The sequence below is a fragment of the Acanthochromis polyacanthus genome, chromosome 17 (assembly GCF_021347895.1).
Source record: "Acanthochromis polyacanthus isolate Apoly-LR-REF ecotype Palm Island chromosome 17, KAUST_Apoly_ChrSc, whole genome shotgun sequence".
NCBI lineage: Eukaryota > Metazoa > Chordata > Actinopteri > Pomacentridae > Acanthochromis > Acanthochromis polyacanthus.
Window position 1 is genome coordinate 2,904,070 of NC_067129.1, and position 22,440 is coordinate 2,926,509.

The window sequence follows — 22,440 nt, forward strand, 5'->3', positions numbered from 1 at the left end:
AAATATGTTAAATATATATTATGTATATGTTACTTTTGCTAACTTTTTTCTCCTTATATTTGGGTTTTACGGAGCTAGACTTTTACTACTTCTCGCTTCAAACTTGACGTGATGACGCAACACGTCAGAGCACGTACGTCCCAAGCACCTCACGGCACCAGCTAACGTTAGCCAGCCTGCTAACACCCGTTTCAAATGTCCAACGTTCACTAGCTGCCGTGTGCTCACGGTTCCATCCCCGGAGGCGGAGCTCCACTGCCCCCGCTGCGGCCCCGGTGAGAGGCGGGCTGAGCTCCGGCGGCCGCGGCTCGAGCCACACCCTCCTCCGCTTGTTGTTGTCGTTCTCACCGACAGCCGCGCGCCGTGTGGCTCGTGCGATCCTCCCCTTCGTCTCGCGCGGAGAGCCGGGCCCGCCGCGCGCATGCAGCAGAATGGCTCGAGCGGCTCCAACGGTTCGGACGGCTGTAGCGGCGGCGGCAGCGGTGGCGGAGGCAGGGACCGACAGGCGCTGTCCTTCAGCCCCCTGCCCGCCGCCACGACGAGGGTGAGACGGTTCATTCAGGAGAGACGGACACTGCCGCTGCCCAGAGTGATGGTGGTTTTCTCGGCGGCGGGGGACACCGAGAAACCGAGCGATGCCATGTCCAGCTCGGAGTCTGCGGAGGATGAGTTCCGAAAGCCGGCCTCCCCGACACCGAACCTCGCCCTGAGCAAGCCGCTCCGGCCCCCGCTGGGCAGCCAGGAGCAGGAGGTAGGCCGCTTTAAACCGGGGAAAAAATTCGTTAAACCACTTTTACAAGCTAGCAAACAACACAGAGGTAATATTTAGCTCCAAACAGAAAAAAAAACCCGTTAATACTGTAAACCCACATTTAAACTAGTTCATAGCCAGTTAGTCAGACTTGCCTAAAGAAATAAGCTAAAAGATAATGTTTTTATTATAAGCTTTTTATCTTTTTGTCAAATTTTTGTACTGTGTAATTAAGAGCCCAGTTACTGACAAGTGTTGAAATTAATTGAGATTCAGTTAAAGAGCCTCCAAAAAAAAAAAAAATCACTTTTACAAGTTAGCAAACAACACAGAGATAAAATTTGGCTTCACATTTCCACGTTTAGACTACTTTATAGTTAGTTAGTTATACAGATGCAAGTGTTTGCTAAAGGCAGAGCTAGTCATTTTATAAATATATGAATACAGACTCTCAACATGATCTAAACTGGAGTTGTGTTTAAGGGCACACACAGATATAATATTTATCTCTACACAGAGAAGTTTACGTGTTAGATTGAGAGTCATGTAAACTAACTGTTGGTGTTATTTTATTTATATGCATCACAATTATTATATTTTACAAGCAGTGTTTGTTCTACTTCCATGTTTGGGATGTAATATGGTTTTCTGAGACTGTACTGTGATTGAAAAAGCCCAACTACTGACTGCTAGCAAGAGCTTTAAACTTTCAACGTGCTCTTAGGTATAGTTATGTTTAACTGCACCTACAACAAACATGACAAACTGCTTTTACAAGCTTGCAAATGGTACAAACAGAAAGGCTTTAACACCCAATATCCAAGTTTGTATGAGTTGATAGTTAGCTGCATCTTCGCTATCAAATAAAAAATAAACTAAAATAGAGAAACTGCAAATACGCACTAACTAAATTGGTTCATCTGTTGATGCTTCCATTAATTATGACCTTAAAACATAGTATTACTACCCAATATTTGCACTGGCTGCTCTGTAGGGGTATTTTCAGAGGTCAGAGGTTGGTTGAGCTGCTGAGTCCTGATTGGCTGACAGCTGTCACATGACTTCTGTTAATGAGTGCGCATAGGATGGATTTAAAGATGGCTACAGAGGGTTTATCCTCTTATTTCTGCAGCCTGTCACAATAAACACTCAGCCGCCCCTCGCACAGAGCAAAGACCTGTGAAATATCGTTTTTGTTTAAAGTGTGCTCTAGTGATCTAGGTCGTTAAACTGCAAAGGGGCCATGGACCCCCAGAGATCCCAACAGTCACTCCATATTATTTAGGTCTGTGTCAGTGGAGGAATCACGGATTTGTCACCAGTTTGAACCACAGTGTCGGCTTTGACAGGCTGTCCATTATCAGTCTTTTAGAGGGACACTGTCAGAACCAGGTTTAGGAAGTTGTTTTAGGTAGTTCTGAGCTCATTCGTTAAATATGCTTTTATCGGACAAACAGAACAAACACATCAGCCAAGGTAGTATTAGTCAAACAAAGGAAAAATGAAAGGTTTAACCCAGCAAAAACAGACTGATAATGCCTCAAAAAAGCAATTGACTGTATATCTACAGTATCAGTCTTCATGTCCTAGAGCAGAGGAGTCAGACTCATTTTATTTCATTAGCCACATTCAGCCCAATTTGTTCTCAAGTGGACCGGACCTGTAAAACCACAGCAGAAAAACCTATAAATGCAACCAACCTAGAAATAACCACAACTCAAAAATGTTCCATTGTTTTAGTGCAAAAAAGTAAATCCTGAAAAGATTTACATTTAAGGAACTATATTTTCATACTGCGTTATGAACAAGCTGACAAAATTTGTTTTTATGGTGTCTGGAAAACATCAGTTTCACATGTTCGTCCGTTTTAAAGTTTCCAGAGGTGATCTCTCTCAATGTCGGGGGAACGTACTTCACCACTCGCCTGTCCACGCTGCGGCGCTACGAGGACACCATGCTGGCGGCCATGTTCAGCGGGCGTCATTACATCCCACGTGATGCTGAGGGGCGCTACTTCATCGATCGGGATGGAGCGTATTTTGGGTGAGTAGCACTGGGAGCAGCTAGAACATCCAATATCAACATTTTATTTATCCAAAATCAAAAGCTGAACCTGATTTAAATTTGGCCACATTCCCCTTCTGGTAGTTTGTTTGTGCAGGTGAACACAGCTCCCAGAGCTCCTGTAACACTTCTGTCATTCCCTGGAAGTCCTTTTAAGAACTTCCAACTTCCCACTGAAACGGCAGCAACAGCCGTAAAAGTCTACGAAAATAATGACCATGAATTGTTTCCTGTTTTTTAACGTAGAGGAGAACAGATTTTTCAGTGTCTCCCCAATGAACAAAAGCTGCTCTCAAAGCTGTTTTGGAAAACTTTGACAGTGAGGGACTGAATTTTGACCTTTTACATTTGGTATTGACCTGGGCACATTTGTGAGTATTTGAATGAGTATTTGAGAATTGATAGCAGTCTTTTCGCTTGAAGTGGATGACATTCCACATTTGGGGTCATTTGAGTGTCAAAACCCAGAAATCGATCAGGTTCAGGTAGTGATTTAAACAGGGAGGATATCGAATGCGGTGTTAAAAATCAGCTCTCATCCGTGGCTTTTATCATTTGGAGATTTTCAGATAATAGTGTGGATATAAACTTTGAACTTCCATTATTCTATATTTACCAAAACAAACCAAAGATCTCCAATATTGTCCAAGCAAGCAGCTGTAAAATAAATCTGCCAAAGTAGCTTAAATAGCAAAATTTGGTTTAAATCAGGAACTAACTCGTCAAAGAACAGGTAATTTGTTTTCATAACCACACATTTGATGCTAGCTTTCAAGACTTTGTACCAAAAATGTTGCTTTTGATGCTCTTATCAAGAATTGAAATGGATTTGTGCTCTGTTGGTGTAGTTTTATCTTGGTTAGTAACCAAAAGGCTCTTCATGGAACTGTTTCTTTGTTCAGTCTTTACACTTATGCATTTTTGTGAGATTTTAACAATCTTGTACGTCCACAGCTCGCAACGCTGTACGACATGAATCTAATAATCTTTGGGCACAACGTGAAGTTTGCTCTGTTCAGACTGGCGATGAAAACGCAGCTGAATCTCAGCCTGCGATGAACGTGAGTGAATACGCAAGAATAAAACGTCATCAGCGTGCGCCGTCCATCCATGAAAAATAAACAACAAAAGCATAAACGGAGCTCCTACAATCACAGGGAAACTAGAGGAACATGAACGAAGCCCTCGCCCGGCTGACATTTATGTGTTTGGAGAGAAATCCCAAAATAAGGAGACTAACCTGGGAGCTTCTGTATCCTTCCATGCTTTGTCCTTTTTTGTCCAGTTGTGATAAAAGCTGAAGGACACATCTAAAGGGCTTCTGCTGCCACAACTCTACTAGGCTGTCTTCTCTGTTTAAATCCCACATACTTGTTTTGATGCGTTTTGTCTCCACAAACATCTGTTTGGGTTTAGCGCTGATCATCACGTCATTTTATCCTGCATTTCTGTGGTTGGTTAGTTGTAGGTCCAGCAGCATCACACTGTGAGACGATCACCCCAAATTTCTGACACTTTGAGAATTTTATCATCACAGCCGTCCTTGAACCTGTCTCTCAGTGTGATGTAGGAGCACCGATTTAGAGACAAGGCCAAAGATGTCACCACCATTCTCTCATGATTGTTGTCTTTCGTCTGGGACGGTTGAAAATCAGTGTTTCATGGCCTTTACACGCATGAAACACCGTCTGTGAACAATCCCACAACTTTTTGCTCACTCCTCGTATTCCATTAGTGGAAATGCAAAGGAGTACATCATCATTATTCTCATGATTGCTATTTAAAATATGTACAGCGCTGCTTTCTCATGAGTATGGCAGAAAGGCGTAGAGGAGGGTTATGTGTGGGAGGAGGAAGTTTGTAAATGGCAGCATAATGAAGGACAAACTTTTAGTTTCTGAAAAGGTTCACGCTCTGCAATCTGAAAGAGGTTTTCAAGCAGCTGAAGGCAGCTCATTATATTCTGATAGGTATCCATGAATTAGGTATTCTGTCAAACAAATTGTTCTCTTCTGCCAGCACTCTGAGCTTATTTACATATCTATTTCTGCTCTGCTGCTTCGTCTTATTTGTTGCTTTTGCCGTGGTGGAATAAAAATTGGCGCCCGTGTCTGAACGACGACACAGTGACCTTTAGTTTTATTCTGTAGCTCTGTCATTCTGCATTACAGAGGACAGGAAAGTTATCCTCAAAGCCGATGGAAACGCACTGAAAAGATGCAGCTAATTAAAAATAATAAGTTGTGTGGGTAGTTGTGCAGCCGTCTCTCATTTCACCAACGGCATCAAAGTTTAACAAAGTTTATGTCAGACCTGTAAACGCTGTCAGTCCACAATGCAACAAATACTCAACCCAGGAGGATACTTTTTTTAATTAGTGCTATACAACAAACTAAACACTATCTAAGCATTACAACACAAAAGGGCTAAAAATTACACTGTACAGTAATAAAAAGCAGGGGTGTCCAACATGTGGCCTGTGGGCCAGAGCCGGTCATCAAAGTGTAAAAATTCCAGAGAAGACATTAACTGTAGATTGTAAATTAGTAAAACTATAAATTTAAAATAATTTCTAGACCATGACAAGTTGTTTTGATCATAAAGTAAAATACTAGATTGTTCATTGTTCTTTTGTGTCTCATTTTTGTCATATTTTGTCTTGTTTTTGTTGTTTATTATAGAGAAACAAAATGCAATCGTCTGAACCAAATTTCAGTCCTCAAGACATAAATACTTTTAATCAAAACGATAAATGTCAGCCTCATAGTCGTGCTTGATTAAATAAATAAAGGGATCACCTACAGAAAGATCTATCAGTCTGTGGACGGCATCATCCCCAGAGCCACGCCACTAGAGCGGCTAGAAATGAAAAGCAAATAGCTTTAAATATGGATGTGATGGCAAACAGAGTAGATTATTGACTTATGTAAGGAGTGGGCTGGTCTGAGGTCAGTGTGAGGGGGTGTAATTAAAGATTAAACAACAAGGATCCAGAAAGATGAGCTGGAACATATGGAGCTGAGTAAAAGAATTTAAAAACTTCCGACTCTCTGCAGGCTTTTTCATTTGGGATGTTTTTAGCCAGCGCTGTGTTTTAGAATCTATTGTCTTAGAAGAAGAATAAATCTTCTTCATTGTTGTTGTTGTCTTGTGCAATGCAGCAAATTTCCCTCCAGGAGATGTTTGTGTTTTTCTGCATTTATTTTATCCACTTCTGTTTACAAGCCCTCTGGGTTCAGCTGCAGAGAAACAGAAGTCAGCTTTAGTGGCCAAATATGCCAATAAGTACAAATGTTTGGAGTCAGGAGCTCTCAGTAGATCTACGGTCAGTGCTGAGATTTATGATTAAAGTATAGCCACAAAATTAAGGATATGAATATGTAGCCAGTGTTTACAGGCCAAAGATCAAAGTCAGTGCTTTTTAAACATGATAAACATTTTTCATATCATGATATCGTCCATATTCCTGCATGTCTGTGTCAAGACTTCATCTAGCAGCAGCATACCTGGATAAAAAGTGAAATTAATATGTGATATTTTTCCTCAGCCGTGGATGATTTAGTAGCAGAAGTTCCATCCCGTTGATTCCCAGCCATAATTACTAGATTTATCATAATTTATGAAGCAAAATTTGTCTGATTTCACCCGGCTCTCTGTGATTGATTGATCACATTAAAGGTTTTTCACTCACATCTGGTGGGATTGTTGCTGAAGTAAAGCTGCATTTCTGCCACAAGAAGCGAATCCAGCGACGAGGAACCTGTAGAGGATGTCAGCAGGTGTCTTTCCACTGTAGGAACCCAGGGCAGATGTGAAGCGGTGCAAATGTTTCCAAGAACATCCTCCTAATCCGCCCTTTCAGCCTTTTTTTGAGCCAACAGCTTAACTCTGAGCGTCCCAAAACAACGACAAGAAATTACTCGACATAACTCCAGAGAGTTCGGAAAATGATGTCTTCAGTGTCTTTTATGAGTTTAGCTAATCAGGAGTTGTTCCAGGACTGTTCAGAAGTTTTTACCTTGGAGAAAGGACTTTTTTCTCTCCAGAAAACAGTCCTGAAAGAGGTTCTTCATGGGGGTTTAATGCCGTAGAAGCAAAGGTTCGATCACCTACGGTTTCCCACAGTGGAAAAACGCTTCATGCATTTTCATCACAGAGATCAGGATCTAATTCCAGGCTTGAAAAATCAACATCAGCACAACTTTAACCTTCTTCATGCTTCCTGTTGTTGCCTGTCCCTCATTTTATACAGTGTCGTTGTTGTGTTGTCATCTCCATCACCACCGCCTGCTAGACTGTTGCAGTTTGTTTTCTGCATAGATGACACGTAGAAACAGCCGTCACTATCAACACAATATGTTTGGGTTTTTGGAATGTTGGTAATTTTTGATAACAAAAATGGAGGAAAATGCATCATCTGGCTGCTGCGTTTATGAAGTTTCAGGGTTTGTTTTCTGATAATCTTCCATCGATGCATCTTAATAAAGCTCAGATCCAACACCACCGGCCCTCCTGACATCAGAGCAGACTTGTTTAAAGTATGATTTATCAGCTGGAACTCCAACTCTCCTCCCTCTGTTTCGATCCAAAGGGACATCCTGAACTTCCTCAGGGAAGGAGAGCTTCCTCACCGGGACCGAGTCAGAGCGGTGCACAGAGAGGCTCAGTACTACGCCATCGGCCCGCTGCTGGACAGCCTGGAGGACATCCAGCCGCTCACAGGGGAGAAGGTCCGACAAGCATTCCTCGATCTGCTGCCCTACTACAAAGGTAACGGCCTGCATGACGGAAACCAGCACAGTGCAGACAGAAAGGAGGAAACTGACCGTAAAGGCGTCACTTTGCTGGGATTATTACAAGATTACAAGATGTGATCTAAAGCAGTGCAAAATGACACGTAGTTGTGCCGCATTATTTAGTTGGAAAGCCTTCTGACTCAAATAATTAGCCCAGTAAGCACAGAGTAGTCCAGTTTTATTTTGCATTTTCATATGGAAGCATCACCTGGCAGTTTGCTGAACCACATTAACTCGACTCTCACAGTGAGAGCTGAAGAGCTGAAGAGCTGCCAGTGTCATTCAGATAGACGTGTGTTGGCGGCTTCGATAGAATTTAGTGAAGTCTCAGTCGGCTTTTTGTAGCCAAAAGTAAAAATAAATCAAACATTAAATTTAGACAACAGTATAAAATGAAAAAAAAAAAACTCTAGTAGAAACTACTTGATGTGTGGATATTCATTAATAAAAAGATTGGTTTCATATAAAGAGAATGTAAATTAAAGTTTTGATTTAAAAAACATACAAAAGATGAAACCGTAGAGACGACATAATGTTTGCAGGAAGAGAGCTGCAGGGTGACAACCTGTACAGAACACAGTGTTTTATTTAGAGATGACAGAAACATCTAGACTCTGTGTTCTGATTTCACCGTAAATAATTAAGTCAAGATTTGATGCAATTTTCTTTCCTTGTTTTATTCAAATAAATATTTATATTAAAAGTGGTGCCTGAAGCTCTTTACAGACCTGCATCATAAGAAGAATAAAGTCGATGCTGAGCAATAGCCCAGAATAAAATGACAACAAAACAAAAAACAGACACAGAACGGTTGTTATAAAGCAGAAGAAAAACAGGGACTTTGAAGATTCATTTTGAAAAGACAAAGGAAAAGGACGTGAAACTTTTCCAGAGTTGTGGAGCAGCAGTGGAGAACGCTCAGTCACCGGGTAAGTGAACAGCACGAATAAGTGTGGAAACATCTAAAACTGCATTCATAAATCCAGCTGTTTTCATTGCAGACAATCTGGAGCGCATTGTGGAGATTGCCAAACTGAGGGCGATGCAGAAAAAGGCCAGATTTGCAAAGCTAAAGATCTGCGTCTACAAGGAGGAGATGCCCATCACGCCGTACGAGCGTCCTCTCTTTAACTCTCTGCGCTTTGAGCGCTCGGACAGCGAGGCCAAACTCTTTGAGCATCACTGCGAGGTGGACGTCACCTTCGGGCCGTGGGAGGCGGTGGCAGACGTCTACGACCTGCTGCACTGCATCGTCAGCGACCTGGCCGAGCGAGGCATCGCCGCCGAGCAGCAGTGCATCGGCGTCTGCGACAAACACCTCATCAACCATTACTACTGCAAGAGGCCCATCTACGAGTTTAAGATCACGTGGTGGTGAAGCTCCAGGAGACGGTCGCAGCAGATCGGACCAAAAAGCAAACAGAGGGACGTCTCACTTTTACTGCAGCTCGGCCGATATTGGTTTTGTATCGACGTTGCCAATATTTTGTGCTGATGTCTTAAATGTGACCCTTTAAATCACGCTGTAAGTATTTTCTGTTTCTCCCAAATATTTTTCTTTTCCTTCCCGTTAAAGCGACAGAACCTCTGAAGGAAACAATTTAAACCCTTCATAGTGAATCCAGGGTAATAAAAACTCTGCTGCTACTTTACAGAGCAGCTGAACTAAACGTCCTGTTTCTGCTGACCTCCACAGGTTTAACTGCTCACCTCGATGCAATGATGTACAGGTGTCCTCAGGTGCCTCATGACATCACTGTTAGGTGTAGTTAGAGGTCAACTTCCTGCACCCATTCGTCATGAAGGAGCTTTCAGTTGGAGAGGTCAGACAGTCTCTGCTGTTCAGCCTGCCAGTAAGTTATTTTATTTTAAATGAGGACACATGATTTAACTACCTTTAAGTCCAGCTGTGTTTCTCAGTCTCCACAGGAAGCATTCAGCCACAGTACTGTTCATAGAAGTAATCAGTAGTTATGCATGAAAAGGCTATAAGATAATATATATGCATCAAGTTTCAGCTTTGCACTTACAGCAAAAATAAAATTCAGCTTCTGTGACTGGTTTGATGAAAACCGAAGCTCTTCTGTTCTGTCAGACACACATGAAACTCACAAATTAAAAATCTGACAGAGAGACGGTGGAGCAGGAGGCGTTTTTGGTGTCTGACCATCTTCACTTTAAATCAAAACAGCGTTTGAAGTAAAGACTTTACCCCTTTGATGCACATTATGGGTCAAAAGATCCCCACATTCAATGGAATATTCAATGGAATATGGGGATCTTTTGACCCGTGTTGTGAAAACTGAAAGTTCTAGGTTCTTTGGTGCAACTGTGAAGCTTTTAGTGACCAACAGTCACATGGCAAGAATTCAGGAGCTTTTCAGCTGAACTGCAGGCAGTGTTTACACAGAGCAGACAGGAGACAAGTCTGGAAACGCGTTAAAAGTGGTGATTTTGTTGTAGGATTTATGGCGTTTTCAGTGTATCGTAGAGTACAGCCAAAAGCAGGTTTGAAAGACGTGTTATCTTTTTAAAAAATGTCAGAAATTGCAGCATTTATCAGCAACAGAAACTGTAATAAATAGAGAGAATTGTCTAGAGTCCAACTGTTGGGGAAATCTGCCAAATTTAAACTTAAAATTGTGATATTTTGTAAAAATCACCTTGTCCTACTCATCTTGTTTTTAACAAATGCCAAAAATGAGCAATATGCGTCAGCCAGATTGTGCAGAAAGAATCAAGATTTTAGATTTTCTGACGAGTGTAACCAATCTAAAATCACTTTAGTACAATATGTCTTTGTATTGACCCTTGTTGAGCATCAGAAGGTTAAATGAGGCTGTTTAACTTTTACAGAACAGCAGCTAGCGAGTAAAATGACTGATGTCAGTTTTCTATCTGTGTTGTTTAGCGAAGATTAACCACCGTAAGCTGCCAAAATGTTTTACTTCTGTTTTCATTTAACTGTATTTTCTCCAGTTTCAGAAGTTACATAGTCCAGTTTAGAGGCTGTAACCTCAAACCAAAATGTGTTTTTGGGCTTGAAATCCATGTAGTTTCAGCTTTGGCATGTAACTTTGGTCATTTCTGTCTGATTCCAGAGCTTTACTGTGGCTGAAAGCATCGATGAGGGACTGAAACTACAGCTGATAGCGTTAAATTAAACATCTGAATGTAAGAATTGTGCAAAAAATCGGAAGTGGGTGACATGACTGTATCTCTACTTTAAAAGCCATTTCAGCCCATTTCCCTTTCCATCCTTCATATATTATTGTTTCTTCATGTCTGATTTATCAGTGTAAGTGTAGCTTCGCCCTGATGTGGATGGATTGATGGATTCACCACATTTCCAGAACTTCACTTGAAGAAACCACCTTGTAGTAAATATTGAATATTGTATAAGTAAGTAAACTGAAGTAAAATCTGTATATTTTAGGACTAAGTTTTGTTTCAGAAGTAACCGTGAGAGTATATTTTCCTTATGCAGCCTCGTATGAAGCGTGTTTTTACAGAGAGTAGCTCAGCTGTGGAGGACTGAAGGAAGCCGGACTCGTTGCACACTAATGAATATTTACAGTCGTCTGAGGAAAACATGACGTTTTTTTATCGTCACTGTCAGAGATCTTTAATCTAAAGTCATTATTTTTCCACCTCTTTGGACATTACTTCTCCTACTGTACTTGATAAAGCCTGAGCACCTTGTGTTTGCAGCAGAGATGTTTTATTTGTGCAGTGATCGTTCCAGGTGTGACCCTCAGTGGTAAGAATCACTTTTCTTCACTAAGAAGCCGTCATGCTTATTTTGTTCACGTTTCTTTGATCAGATGATGCAAAAGAGACGCTGCCGCCTTCCTCCGGAGCGCTCTCGATTATTTACGATGTTATGTTTGCGTTGTTTCTAAAGTTTTTATATGGTTATTTATCTGTTTGTGTTAGCTTCTAGGAAGCTCTAGTTCTATAGTTGTCTTCAGTTTGTTTGTAGTGACGAAGCAACGTGTCGTTTTTATTATTTATGGTAAAATTAAAACTGTTGAAAGCACCCTCAGTGTGTTGATCCTTTATTTATCTAGTGAATGTTGTTGATACTTTATTAATCCCAAGGGAAATTCAACAGTCTTAACCCTCCTCTTAGATTCAGGAAAAAAATGTTCCTGGATCATGTTTAATTATCAGAAGTGTCAGAAGCCAAAAATCTCCATAAACATTGTTTATATCTAATTATTTACTCCTTTATTAATAATTTCTATCAGTATTTAGTGCAGTGGTGTTCTTTACCTCTCACAGATCATGAGGATAATTCACTGATTTTTCCGTTAAAAAATGCATGTTAAAGCTTTCTAATATACGTACACTGGAAAGATTTTTTTAAATTATTTTACATTAGATTTTTTTTCTTTTCATAGAGTTGATAAATAAACACAAAACATCTCTTCTGTTCAGGGTGGGTCTCTAAATATGTGAAATGAACCATACGCCAACCAGAAGTCTCACACTGAAAAAATAATTTCCACAATTTATTTTATTGACCTTTTTTTTTACTTTAAAATGAGTCAATCTGACCTGCAACATAACAGGAGGGTTAAAGTTTCATTTTTCTTTTCTTGTCAGCCTGTTTTGATTTTGAAATTTGATTTTCTTTGTTTTTTTGTTTGTTTTTACGGTAAAATCATTCTGTTGACCACTACAGTGGACGTGCTGGAAAATCTAAAATTCTTTTTTTTTTTATTGTGAGTTGTGGTTTTAGCTCCAAAAAGGCAGGACATCGCAAAAAAAAAATCGAATAGAAAGATCCTTTTTTTCCTCGGTTATCAGGAGGATTTTAGTGAAGGTTGGTGATGCATATTCTGCATTCAAGTCCATTAAAATCCTAATAAAAAATAAGCCCTGGGACAGACAAGCTGCTTTAAATACATCCTAAATTATCCTAAGTTAAGTCTATGCTGTTTGCTAACTGCATTGTTTCAGATTGCCAGCAGCACGTGTCCTCGCTGAATAAATAAAGTCTGAAAAGTGAGTCTGAAAATGACACTGTGAAGAAGTGGAGTTAAGAAGAAGGTGGTTTCTCTGCAGCTCCTCATCTGTGCTTCAGGTTATGGACCTGCTGCAGCTACAGAGCAATGATCACATTTATAGAGCGGCTTTTAACCTCAAACAGGTTCTACAAGAACACGGAGGATTTGTTTCATAAATCCGGGTCAAAGTGCTTCATGTTTACTTCAGCTACTGGAGGGAGCTGCTGTCTGGTTCTCAACACTTTACATCTTTAGTGTCTTCTTAGAAACTGGAAATATTCGTTTTAATAAATGGCTCTTCGATGCTACTGTAATGGAATGATAAATAATGTCTAAATGCTTCGTTATGGATGAAGTTCACAACGACCAATTACGAAATGTTAAAAAATTATCATCAATCTGCTTTGGGGCTGCACAGTGATGTAGTGGTTAGCACTATTGCCTTGCAGCAAGAAGATCCCCGGTTCAAATCCCGGCCTGGGCCTGGGATCTTTCTGCATGGAGTTTGCATGTTCTCCCTGTGCATGCGTGGGTTTTCTCCGGGCACTCCGGCTTCCTCCCACAGTCCAAAAATATGCTGAGGTTAATTGGTTACTCTAAATTGCCCGTAGGTGTGAATGTGTGCGTGATTGTCTGTATATGTAGCCCTGTGACAGACTGGTGACCTGTCCAGGGTGTCCCCTGCCTTCGCCCAAGTCAGCTGAGATAGACTCCAGCACCCCCCGTGACCCTAGTGAGGATAAAGCGGTGTATAGAGGATGGATGGATCTGCTTTGTTCCCATCATTCACATCATGTAAACGTTAAATGATCTGCACTTATTTAGCACCTTTCGACTCTACAAAATGCTTTACAATCTGTATTTATTCATCCATGCACACATAGCGATGGTGTCAGAGCTGCTAATTTGCTCAGACTTGAGGTTCGATGCTTTTTCTGGGGATTCTTTAACACTTAGAGGAGTCTGGGATCAAACAGCCAACACTGCAATTAGCGGACAACCCATCCGAATATTTGGATCTCAAAATAAATACTCGGATCCCACCGTCACGACCGAATATTTGGATTTTCAGGTCCAGCCCTGTAAGTCACTTGATTTCTTTTGTGGTAGTCTGGTGTCCCATTTGGTAATCTTACGTCTTTTTATGTCCCACTTTTGGTCGTGCTGATCTCCTGTCCAACATTTATTCTCTTTTGTACTGAACTGTATACATCTTTCCTCTTTTGCATATGTTGGAATTCTTATTATAGTTATTATTTATTGTTGTTAGCTTGTTTCAATGCACCGTCCAGAGGTAGCTACTTCATCATACTCCCATGTATGATGACTATAAAGCTATTCTAATTCTGATTTTTAGAGTAGAACTATGACTTTTTCTGCAGTAAACATTTTGCATTTCTGTTTCTAACATCATCCACACTTTGCACACATCCTCTTTCTTTGTCTTGCCAGAATTTAACTCCAACATGAGACAGTAACAGATTCCTTTGTGCTGATTATTGCCGGTCGGTTGGATTTGCATCTCGGATCGATTTATGGGTCTCACTGTGGGAAATGTAGGCGCCTCAAACCACCGGATGCCACTTGAGTCATAACAGACAAACTGTGAGTTATATGAAGAGGTCAGAGCTTGCCGCTGACGCATCTCTGACCTGGAAACCGCAGAGATTCTACGATAACTTCCTTACAGATCGGAGATGTCTGGAGCTTCCCACTGATGTGCAGAGATTCAGGTTCAGCACCACGGAGAGCACCGAGGCTCATTTCCTGTCTGTGGAGAGAACCAGAGACAGAAAACACCGGGTTTTATACGGGTTTAGTTTGTTCTGGAGGTCAAACAGTCACTCCCTCTTATCATTTGCACGACAGACAATACTGCCATGTCACAGCTCGAATACAGTATAATAACCCAAATCTTAAATGGCTGCCTACTTACTTAAACTGTCATTAAATCTCATAAGATATTTCCAGTTTTAAAGACATACATGAGATTCTTATGTCTAAATGTCCATGTTCTGTTCAGGATGTCCATCCAGCTGAGACGTCCATTCTGTTGTGTCTCCTTACGTACTGTAGGGTCTTAATCTTAATGTTTATTTTAGTGGTAAAGTTGTATTTTATAGAATATTGTAGAATCTAAACCATAGTAGAGACTTTAGACATTAAACTGTCTGTTCAGGATGTTGTCTCCTAAAAAGATTTTTCTCCTCTCTCTCCCTCTTTCCTTTATGTCTCCCTCTCTTTCTTTCCGTCCCCCACTCTCTATGCCTCTCTCTCTCTCCTCTTTCTCTGCTCCCTCCCTCTCTGTATATGGCTGTCTCCCTCCTTCTCTCTTTCTCACCCTTCTCCCCCTCTCTTTCCCTCCCTCTCTCCCCTTTCTCTCTCTCCTTTTCTCAACCCTTCATTCTCTCTTCCCTCCCTCCTCTCTTCTTCCATCTCCTCTCTCCTCCTTTTCTCTCTCTCTCACCTCCCTCCCTCCTTCTCTCTCCCACCTTTCTCCTCTCCCCTCCCTCTCTCTCTTTCTCTGCCCCCCTCCCTCCCTCCTTCTGTCCCTCCCTCTCTCTCTTCTCCTTTTTTCTCTCCTCCTTCTCTCTCCTCCCCTCCCTGTCTCCTCCCTCGTTCTCTCTCTCCCTCTCTCTTCTTTTTTTCTCTCCCTCTCCCCTCCCTCCCTCTCCCTCTCTCCTTCTCTCTCTCCCTCCTCCCCTTCCTCTATCCACCTTTTTTCTCTCTCTCTCTCCTTCTCTCTCTCCCTCTCTCTCTTCTCCTTTTTCTCTCCTCCCTCTCCCTCTCTCTCTCTATTCTCTCTCCTCCCTCCCTCCTCCCCTCCTTCTATCTTCTCCCTCCTCCTCCTCTCTCTCTCTCTCTCTCTCTCTCTCTCTCTCTCTCTCTCTCTCTCTCTCCCAGCTGAGGGGTGGAGGCTGACGGCCGCTGGCTGCTGTGAGGAGAGGATGGAGGAAAAGGGGATTTAGCGTCTCTTCTTCTATCGGTCTTCGCAGAAGCGTCTCGATAATCAGCGGCTCCGGACTCAGCGGAGCTTTTTCATGGAACAAACCGGTTTAAAATGACCTGGGAGGAGCTCAAAGATCTGCACCAGGTGAGAACCTCCGTCTTTCTATTCCTTTTTCCTTTCAGCGCCGCTTGTTGCGATCCCGCTGAAGGCTCGTTAAAAGCACTCGTGTTGTATGGGGGGCGGTGGGGGTGGATAGTTACATAACAGAGCAGCCACACATTAATTAAGACAATAATCAGCATGATGAGGATGAGGAGGATGATAATGATGGGGGGGAAAGGCGCATGTGGATGTTGCGCTTTTAACGCTGGAAGATCTCCGCTTCTCTCCGGTGACGAGATGCGGGAAAAGCAGCCGGTTATAGACGGAAGGAAAGTGGAAGGTGTTGGAGGAAATGTTCCAGGCTGTGGGAGCCTGCAGGCCCGGCGGCCTCACGGCACCACGGGACACGGAGGAGGCTAATAAACGACCGCTCTGCTGCATATGAAGGCAGAAAATGAAGCGACATTAAGAGGCTATTATTATTATCTGGATCACCCCCATCTCCATGACAACGGGAGATCTCCAGCCCGGTAGTTTGCCCTCTCCTCCTCCTGCAGATGCACCTGATCCCAACAAAAATCATTTAGCCTAGCCTGCTCCACAACAAAACCCTGCTGCTGCAGTTAACCTGTATTCTAGGTAAATCTGAGCTGCTTCTCCTCCAACCAGCTGAGAAAAGTTGTTTTCAGATAAAGGCAGATGCTCCATTTGTCTGAATTATGTGCACAAAAATGGCTCTTTTGGGGGTAAAAAATCTTATCTAGTTGTCCACAGGTCAATGACATAAATCCACTAAATTAGTAAATGAAGCTTAATTTAATGAGGCGGATCCTTATCAAGAAATATTAATAATACTGAGCACTATTCTACAGCCAGAATAATACGTGATAAAAACATATTGTTTCTTTTAATCTTATGTAATCCAATATTTCAATAAGAAATGTTAGAGATAACTTTTCATAAACTGGGCTTAGCACATTATGAAGCTGATTATTGGTCATAAGAATCACTAAAGTAGGTAAAGAAATGTAAGTTTCAGTAAAATCATGTACAGATATGAACCTGAAATGGCTTCAGGTCGTCACATAAAGGCACTTCAATAATTTATTAAACTTCATTTCATAAGACAGTCTCATTAAAATTGAGGTCTCTGTCCAGGATTCTGCTCAAACAGATGTACAGCTGGACGGCTACAATCCACAATCAGTTGATTAAAACAGCTGTAAAGGTAAAATATATTTTAATTTTCTTCTAATTGTATGTGAATCCATTATTTAGGGAAGGATTGTGAGTCATAACTGCTCAAAAACAGGGCTCAAGGTGACAAAATATGGAAATGATTATTGGTATGAGATGTGTCATTCAGTCACAGATCACAGTTCATGATCTAATTAATTCATTAAACTTCATCTAATGAGACGCTCAGATTGAGCTCTTTGTCCAGAAATATTTATAATTTATAAACAGATGTACTGCCAGACGACCAGAAATGACAAATAAGTGATAAAAACAATTGCCAAAGTCACAAATATATATATATATATATTTATGTCTATATGTATATTTATATATCTAATATTTCGAGAAGCCTGTTACTGGTAACCTCTTGTAAACTGGACTGGGGATAGGTGATAAAAGTGACAATAATTAATTGATCATTGGAGATAATAGTTATATCTTAGTATTTTTGTAAATTAACAATAATCCCACATTTCATCATTACTGGATATTTATGTTCACGTATTAAACTGGCAATAAATTGCTTTAATTAACTATTTTAACTTAAGAAATATTCAGAATTCTGCAAACCAGCATGCAGACAACCACAGTTAATCATAAACTGATTTAAAAAACGACAAAAGTCAAATGTATTTTTGTTTTCTTCTAACCTTATGTACGTCCAACATTCAGAGATGTAATGGAAGTGGAAACGTCTCGCAAACTGGGCTTGAGATGCACAAACAGGGTGACAAAATCTGGAACTTTTAATTGACTCATCTGATAAAAATTGTCAAGTATTCTGATAAGCGATCAGTCAGTTTGAAAAAGAGTAAAAAGTCTTAATTCTCTGACAGCAGCTCCTTAAATGTAAATATGTTTTAGCTGTTTTTACTCCTCTGTGGCAGTAAACTGATCATTTAGTTCAGAAAACAGATTATCGAACAATGAAAACAATCATGAAAAAGCATACTGTTTGGTTTGTGGCGCTTCAGCACAATAACGTTCACCCATAAAACCGAAATTAATCGGTTCAATTAATTATTTAAGCCTCATTTAATCAGGTAACATTCAGAATCCTCCATAACCGGCATCCAGACAACCGCAAATGACAAAGAATTTGATAAAAACCAATTAGAAAACATCAGATAATAAAGCTTTTGAACGCGTCCAACTTGGGGGCAGATCGCAGCTAATGCCATTGAAAAGGTGCTTATTACCTGAAACTAGCACATATGAGATGTCAGAGGATAAACGGTTATTAGATTTTACTGTATTAAGGTGTAAATGAGAGGAGAGGAGTTTGGAAGCTCATAATAACCAGCAGCTTGTGTCTGTCTATGAAATACCTGATTATTAGTGTGAAAGGGATGTTTTCCTTTAGGATTAGAGATTGTTTATTCAGTCAGATTAGTCAGTGTGGGCTGTAATCTCTTGTAAATACAGTTAATCTCCAATGAAACCAGTAATTCTGATAAAATGAGTTGTTTTTATCTCAAACCAGATGTAATTTAACTCTATATCTGGTAATAAAAGCAGATTTTTTTCCGATAAAACCTGCTAGAGCGCAACAAAAGATGGCTGGCTCTTTAACAAAGCACAGTTGTTGGATTTAGGAGTTCTTAAATCAGACCAACAGAGGTCAGTTTTGGTGCTTTGTTCTGATACCTGAAGCTGTTCAAAGGTTGAGTCCTAAAGGTAACATGATCCAACGTTGGTCTTCCTCAGTTTCATTGCGTTTTTCCGAGTCGTGAACCAGTAGCAGCCGTTTTAAGGTTAACTGGAGCCTCTGAGTGCGTTTGTTTGGAGAAAATTTGGTTTGATGGCTGGAAGCGGTGCCGTTTCCGCTGGGGATGGAGGATATAAACCCCCCTTTCCTCTCTTCTCAAAGTCCTATTTTGGTCCCGTCACTCTCACAGGCTAATTGTAGGCCACTACAGTCCCAGTTAGGGATGTCCAGATACCAGAAATACCAATACGAATTTTGGCAGGCGTCGACTTTGTGCAGAAGTATGGCTTCTTGTGGCTTCCCTCGTCCCCCTCAGCTGTTTGAGTTCAAATTAGACAACTTATAGTGGATACTTATGCATCTTTAAATTATAACTAGTCGCACCAGTACAAGTATTTACGGCTTTTAGCATTCCATAAATACCTTAAATTTGATGCTAAGGTTCTTCCTAAGCAGCCATTATATCTATCTAAACCCTTTGATGCACAACATTGGTCAAGAAATGCTTATTTTCAATTGAATATGGGTCAGTTTTGGCACATGTTGTGCATCAAAGTGTAAACTAAACATCCAATAATTACAGTTTTAGAGGCAAAAAGTTGTATAGTTTATAAATGTAGCTTTGTTTACATTATGCCTGCATACACTGAGAAATGTATTTCAGAGCTAGCATTATTCATACAATAATTAGAGCTAAATATCTGATGCTACTTAAAGGCATTATGGAGGATGGGTTTTTTTTTGTTTAATTTGTCTGATTCACATAAAATGAATATACTGACCTTTAGTGGACTTGTATGTATGGTCTCTAAAAGAATAAAAAAATAAATAAATAACTGTGGACATGGCAGGACCTGAAAAACATCAGCCAATCAATGTGCTCGGACCGAGGCGTTTGCTTTGCTCCCTTTCCTGTCAATCAAAAATCTTCCGGCTCAGGCCTAGTTACGTAGATTACGTACGCCTTGGACTTACGTGTTTTCTGTATGTGTTGCTTTGGTATAGCTTCGTAGTTAGCTGGCGACTTGTTTTGTCATCTTTTTTACATAATGGCAGATAAAGATCCAGGGGGACCCAGCCGTAAAAGACAACTTCACGAGTCCTACGCAAGTTTCTGGAGGGGGGCGTTTCTTCGTAAATGTTAAGAGGGGGGAGGTTAGAGGGGGGTGAGGGAGAGGTTATATGTGCGCATGCTACGTTCAAAGTCGTAGGAAATTAAATCTCCTCTAATGTCTTTAATCAAACGTTCCTAGCATAACATTTTATAGTTTCAGGTATGTTCTGTTATCTGTTATAAGTCTTCAAAATATACGATTATTAAACAACATTTATCAAAGTTTAGGTCGTATTATTTGTGAGCATTTTATCTTTTTAGCCAGCAAACATTAGCGTTGTCAGATAAGTGTTTCAGGGTGTGTTTCTCCGTGTAGAACTTGTTTGCATAGTTAATTTATGGTGTGTAAATTCCACATGGTCAAAAAACTAGCTTACAAACAAACGATAGAAATACTAAATGAACACATTAAGTTCATCTGATTGCTGTCGCTGTTCCTGAGCACAAAGCAGTCACCTAAATGGCAGCAAAAAGTGCTATTTTTGCCCTACGTTTTGCCTCTCAGGTAGCATACTACTATATAATCTTTGTTTTTCAGTTACTTCCAGGCAAACTTTGCGAGGATTTTGCCATGTTGTCCTAACCACATTGCCATAACTTCCATGTTTATCATGTGATGCACATTGAATGTTTTTCTGATTTCACGAACTTTATGAGCTCATCTTTTGATTTTCCAAATTTAATTCTCAGTCCATGTTCTTCTGGAAAGTCAAGAAAAGACGTATGATTACTTTAGTTTGTTGCTTTCATGCAGGCCAGCAGAAGGTCAATCTCCTCCTAGCCAAAAAACCACATTAGTATGAGGAAGTCTGTTGAAATGTGGCAGACATTTTCTGGAGTATGTTCTATTAACCAACAGGAATGAATCAGGCTCCATCTTTGAGAGCAGAATCTATTGTTGTTCTTTTAAATACATCCAGAGGCTTCTAGCCTGAAAGAAATACCTGAACTCACAAGAGAGAGAAAGACCCGAGAAAGTTTTTTTGAAAAGTGCTTTGTGCTCAGGAACAGCGACAGCAATCTGAACATCAAAGATCAAACAGCAAAACAGTAGAGCTATCTGTTGTAAAGATGAATATCCACAGGGTTCATCATTTTAACAATAAATAACTGAGTCTGACTGTCCGGAATTTACATTGCTGATATCAAAAACGTCCTTTTTGCTCTGTGACTAGTCAGGGTTTTCATTCAAGGTGGTCTCAGACAACATCATGACTAGTACGAACCGTTGTGCTACTCGTTGAATGTTGACATAGCAGAACATTTCAACAGCTTTAGAACAAGTAATGGCAGCTGCTGTACTGGATAAAAAAAGCCATGAAATAGGAAAAACTCATCAGCATGGAGTTTGTGCAGAAGAAGAACTTCATTCCTCAGAGACTCGTGGTCAAAGTTTACTAGAACTTCGGCCTCAGGCTTTGACATAAAACATCTTCTGTGGTCACAGTTGCCGTATATATGTTTAAAAAGTAAGCAGCCTCCACCTTTGTCTGTCTTTTGCCGTACTTTGTGATGTAATTATAGAATCTGAAGCATCATTTCACTCAGCCAAAACTCAAATTCAAGATTTCTGTCGGTATATTTTGACTACACAGACTAGCAGTTTGAGATACGTACCATTTAATTCCGACTAATTCAAGCTTAATTTAAAATATCTACAAGGACATGATAGATATTCTGATTTTAGGTGAAGCAAAAGATCTAAAGTTATGAGTGAATTAGCAACTAGAATTAAAGTAATTAGAATTAAACTGTGTCTGAAATTGGAATTACAATTAGTTATGATTCAGTTGTATTTATTGTCGATATCTGTAATGAGAAACCCAATTGGCATGAATGGTCAAAGCGATGTCATTTGCCTCAAGAAAAATGTTCCTTTTAATTAGGAACAAGCAAATTATGGATATCTGCTTTACATATCCAATCATATATTCATATCCATATTTATAGATAGGATTAATGCATAACAAGACAGATATTTATAGCTATAACAAGGCATTGAGCCATTATTATTCTAATGATTAAACACAAACATTAAGATTTACACTACATACATGTGGTGAATTTTATTGTGGGACTTTATGACTCACCTTGTTATAAGTCAGTAAACAGCAGAAGCTCCATGGATTAGCAAACCCATTAACAACGAGATTGTAAACTCCATTTCGAAGGTGATTACTCACCATGTAGTTCTTTAAATCAGTGTGGAGACCCTGAGTCCTCAAATGTCCTCTCCAAAGTCAGCTCATCAATGATAAATAAAGCCATTAGCCTTGATTAACGACTTTCTAACAATCACTGAAGACCTGATGAGTTACTTCGGTGTGATAAACTCGATCCCTTTTATTGAGAATTTACTAAGCAGGCCTGTCTTTCCTCGTGACTCGACCAAAACACATGAGATTAGTTGAGGAGAAAAGCTGTGAAAAGATGTGGAAATTAATTTGTATGTGACATCTACGGCGCCTGTGCTCAGCTGTTCGGATGCCTAAAAATAGCTTTCGTCCCCATGCGGCCTCAGCTTGACTTTGGGCACATCTGGATCCGGCTACCTGGTCAACAACGCAGCAGAGAGGCTAAAAAAGAGCCAAAATCTGGATCCCAAACAGACATTTACACGTGTCGTCAGACTTCAGCCTTGGAGCTGACGTTCATCCTACGCCATACGTCTTCATGCGCCACATCCTGCTGCAGGCCAGATCTG

The 22,440-nt window shown here is 40.5% G+C and overlaps 2 protein-coding genes across 4 annotated transcripts in view; both read left to right on the top strand.

Annotated features, from left to right (window-relative positions):
• The first annotated feature begins 118 nt into the window (after window positions 1–118).
• On the top strand, window positions 119–11,650 carry kctd7 (potassium channel tetramerization domain containing 7). Of its 3 annotated transcripts, none has more exons than XR_002595753.2 (5): window positions 119–751; window positions 2,625–2,794; window positions 7,407–7,585; window positions 8,613–9,464; window positions 10,713–11,650. XR_002595753.2 is itself a non-coding variant. In XM_022195060.2 (4 exons), exons 1-4 carry the CDS (start codon window positions 422–424, stop codon window positions 8,987–8,989), a joined length of 1,056 nt encoding a protein of 351 aa, XP_022050752.2. In that variant the 5' UTR covers window positions 119–421; the 3' UTR covers window positions 8,990–11,650. The 3 variants fall into 3 exon arrangements, 1 of the variants encoding a protein (XP_022050752.2); XR_002595752.2 differs by having other exon boundaries at window positions 8,613–9,136; window positions 9,308–11,650; XM_022195060.2 differs by having other exon boundaries at window positions 8,613–11,650.
• Window positions 11,651–15,252: 3,602 nt separating this feature from the next.
• kcnj6 (potassium inwardly rectifying channel subfamily J member 6) overlaps window positions 15,253–22,440 on the top strand; it is a 28,969-nt gene continuing 21,781 nt past the window's right edge. Inside the window, exon 1 of the mRNA XM_022195059.2 lies at window positions 15,253–15,717. The gene's annotated coding sequence lies outside the window, so the exon portion shown is untranslated. The remainder of the gene's footprint in view (window positions 15,718–22,440) is intronic.

What these genes read in the sequence shown, in the direction of transcription:
- kctd7 (XM_022195060.2), top strand. Translation starts at nt 422, where the DNA reads ATGCAGCAGAATGGCTCGAGCGGCTCCAACGGTTCGGACGGCTGTAGC. An exon ending in TGGGCAGCCAGGAGCAGGAG is followed by an intron (nt 752 to 2,624) that starts GTAGGCCGCTTT and finishes TCCGTTTTAAAG; the next exon opens with TTTCCAGAGGTGATCTCTCT. An exon ending in CGGGATGGAGCGTATTTTGG is followed by an intron (nt 2,795 to 7,406) that starts GTGAGTAGCACT and finishes TTCGATCCAAAG; the next exon opens with GGACATCCTGAACTTCCTCA.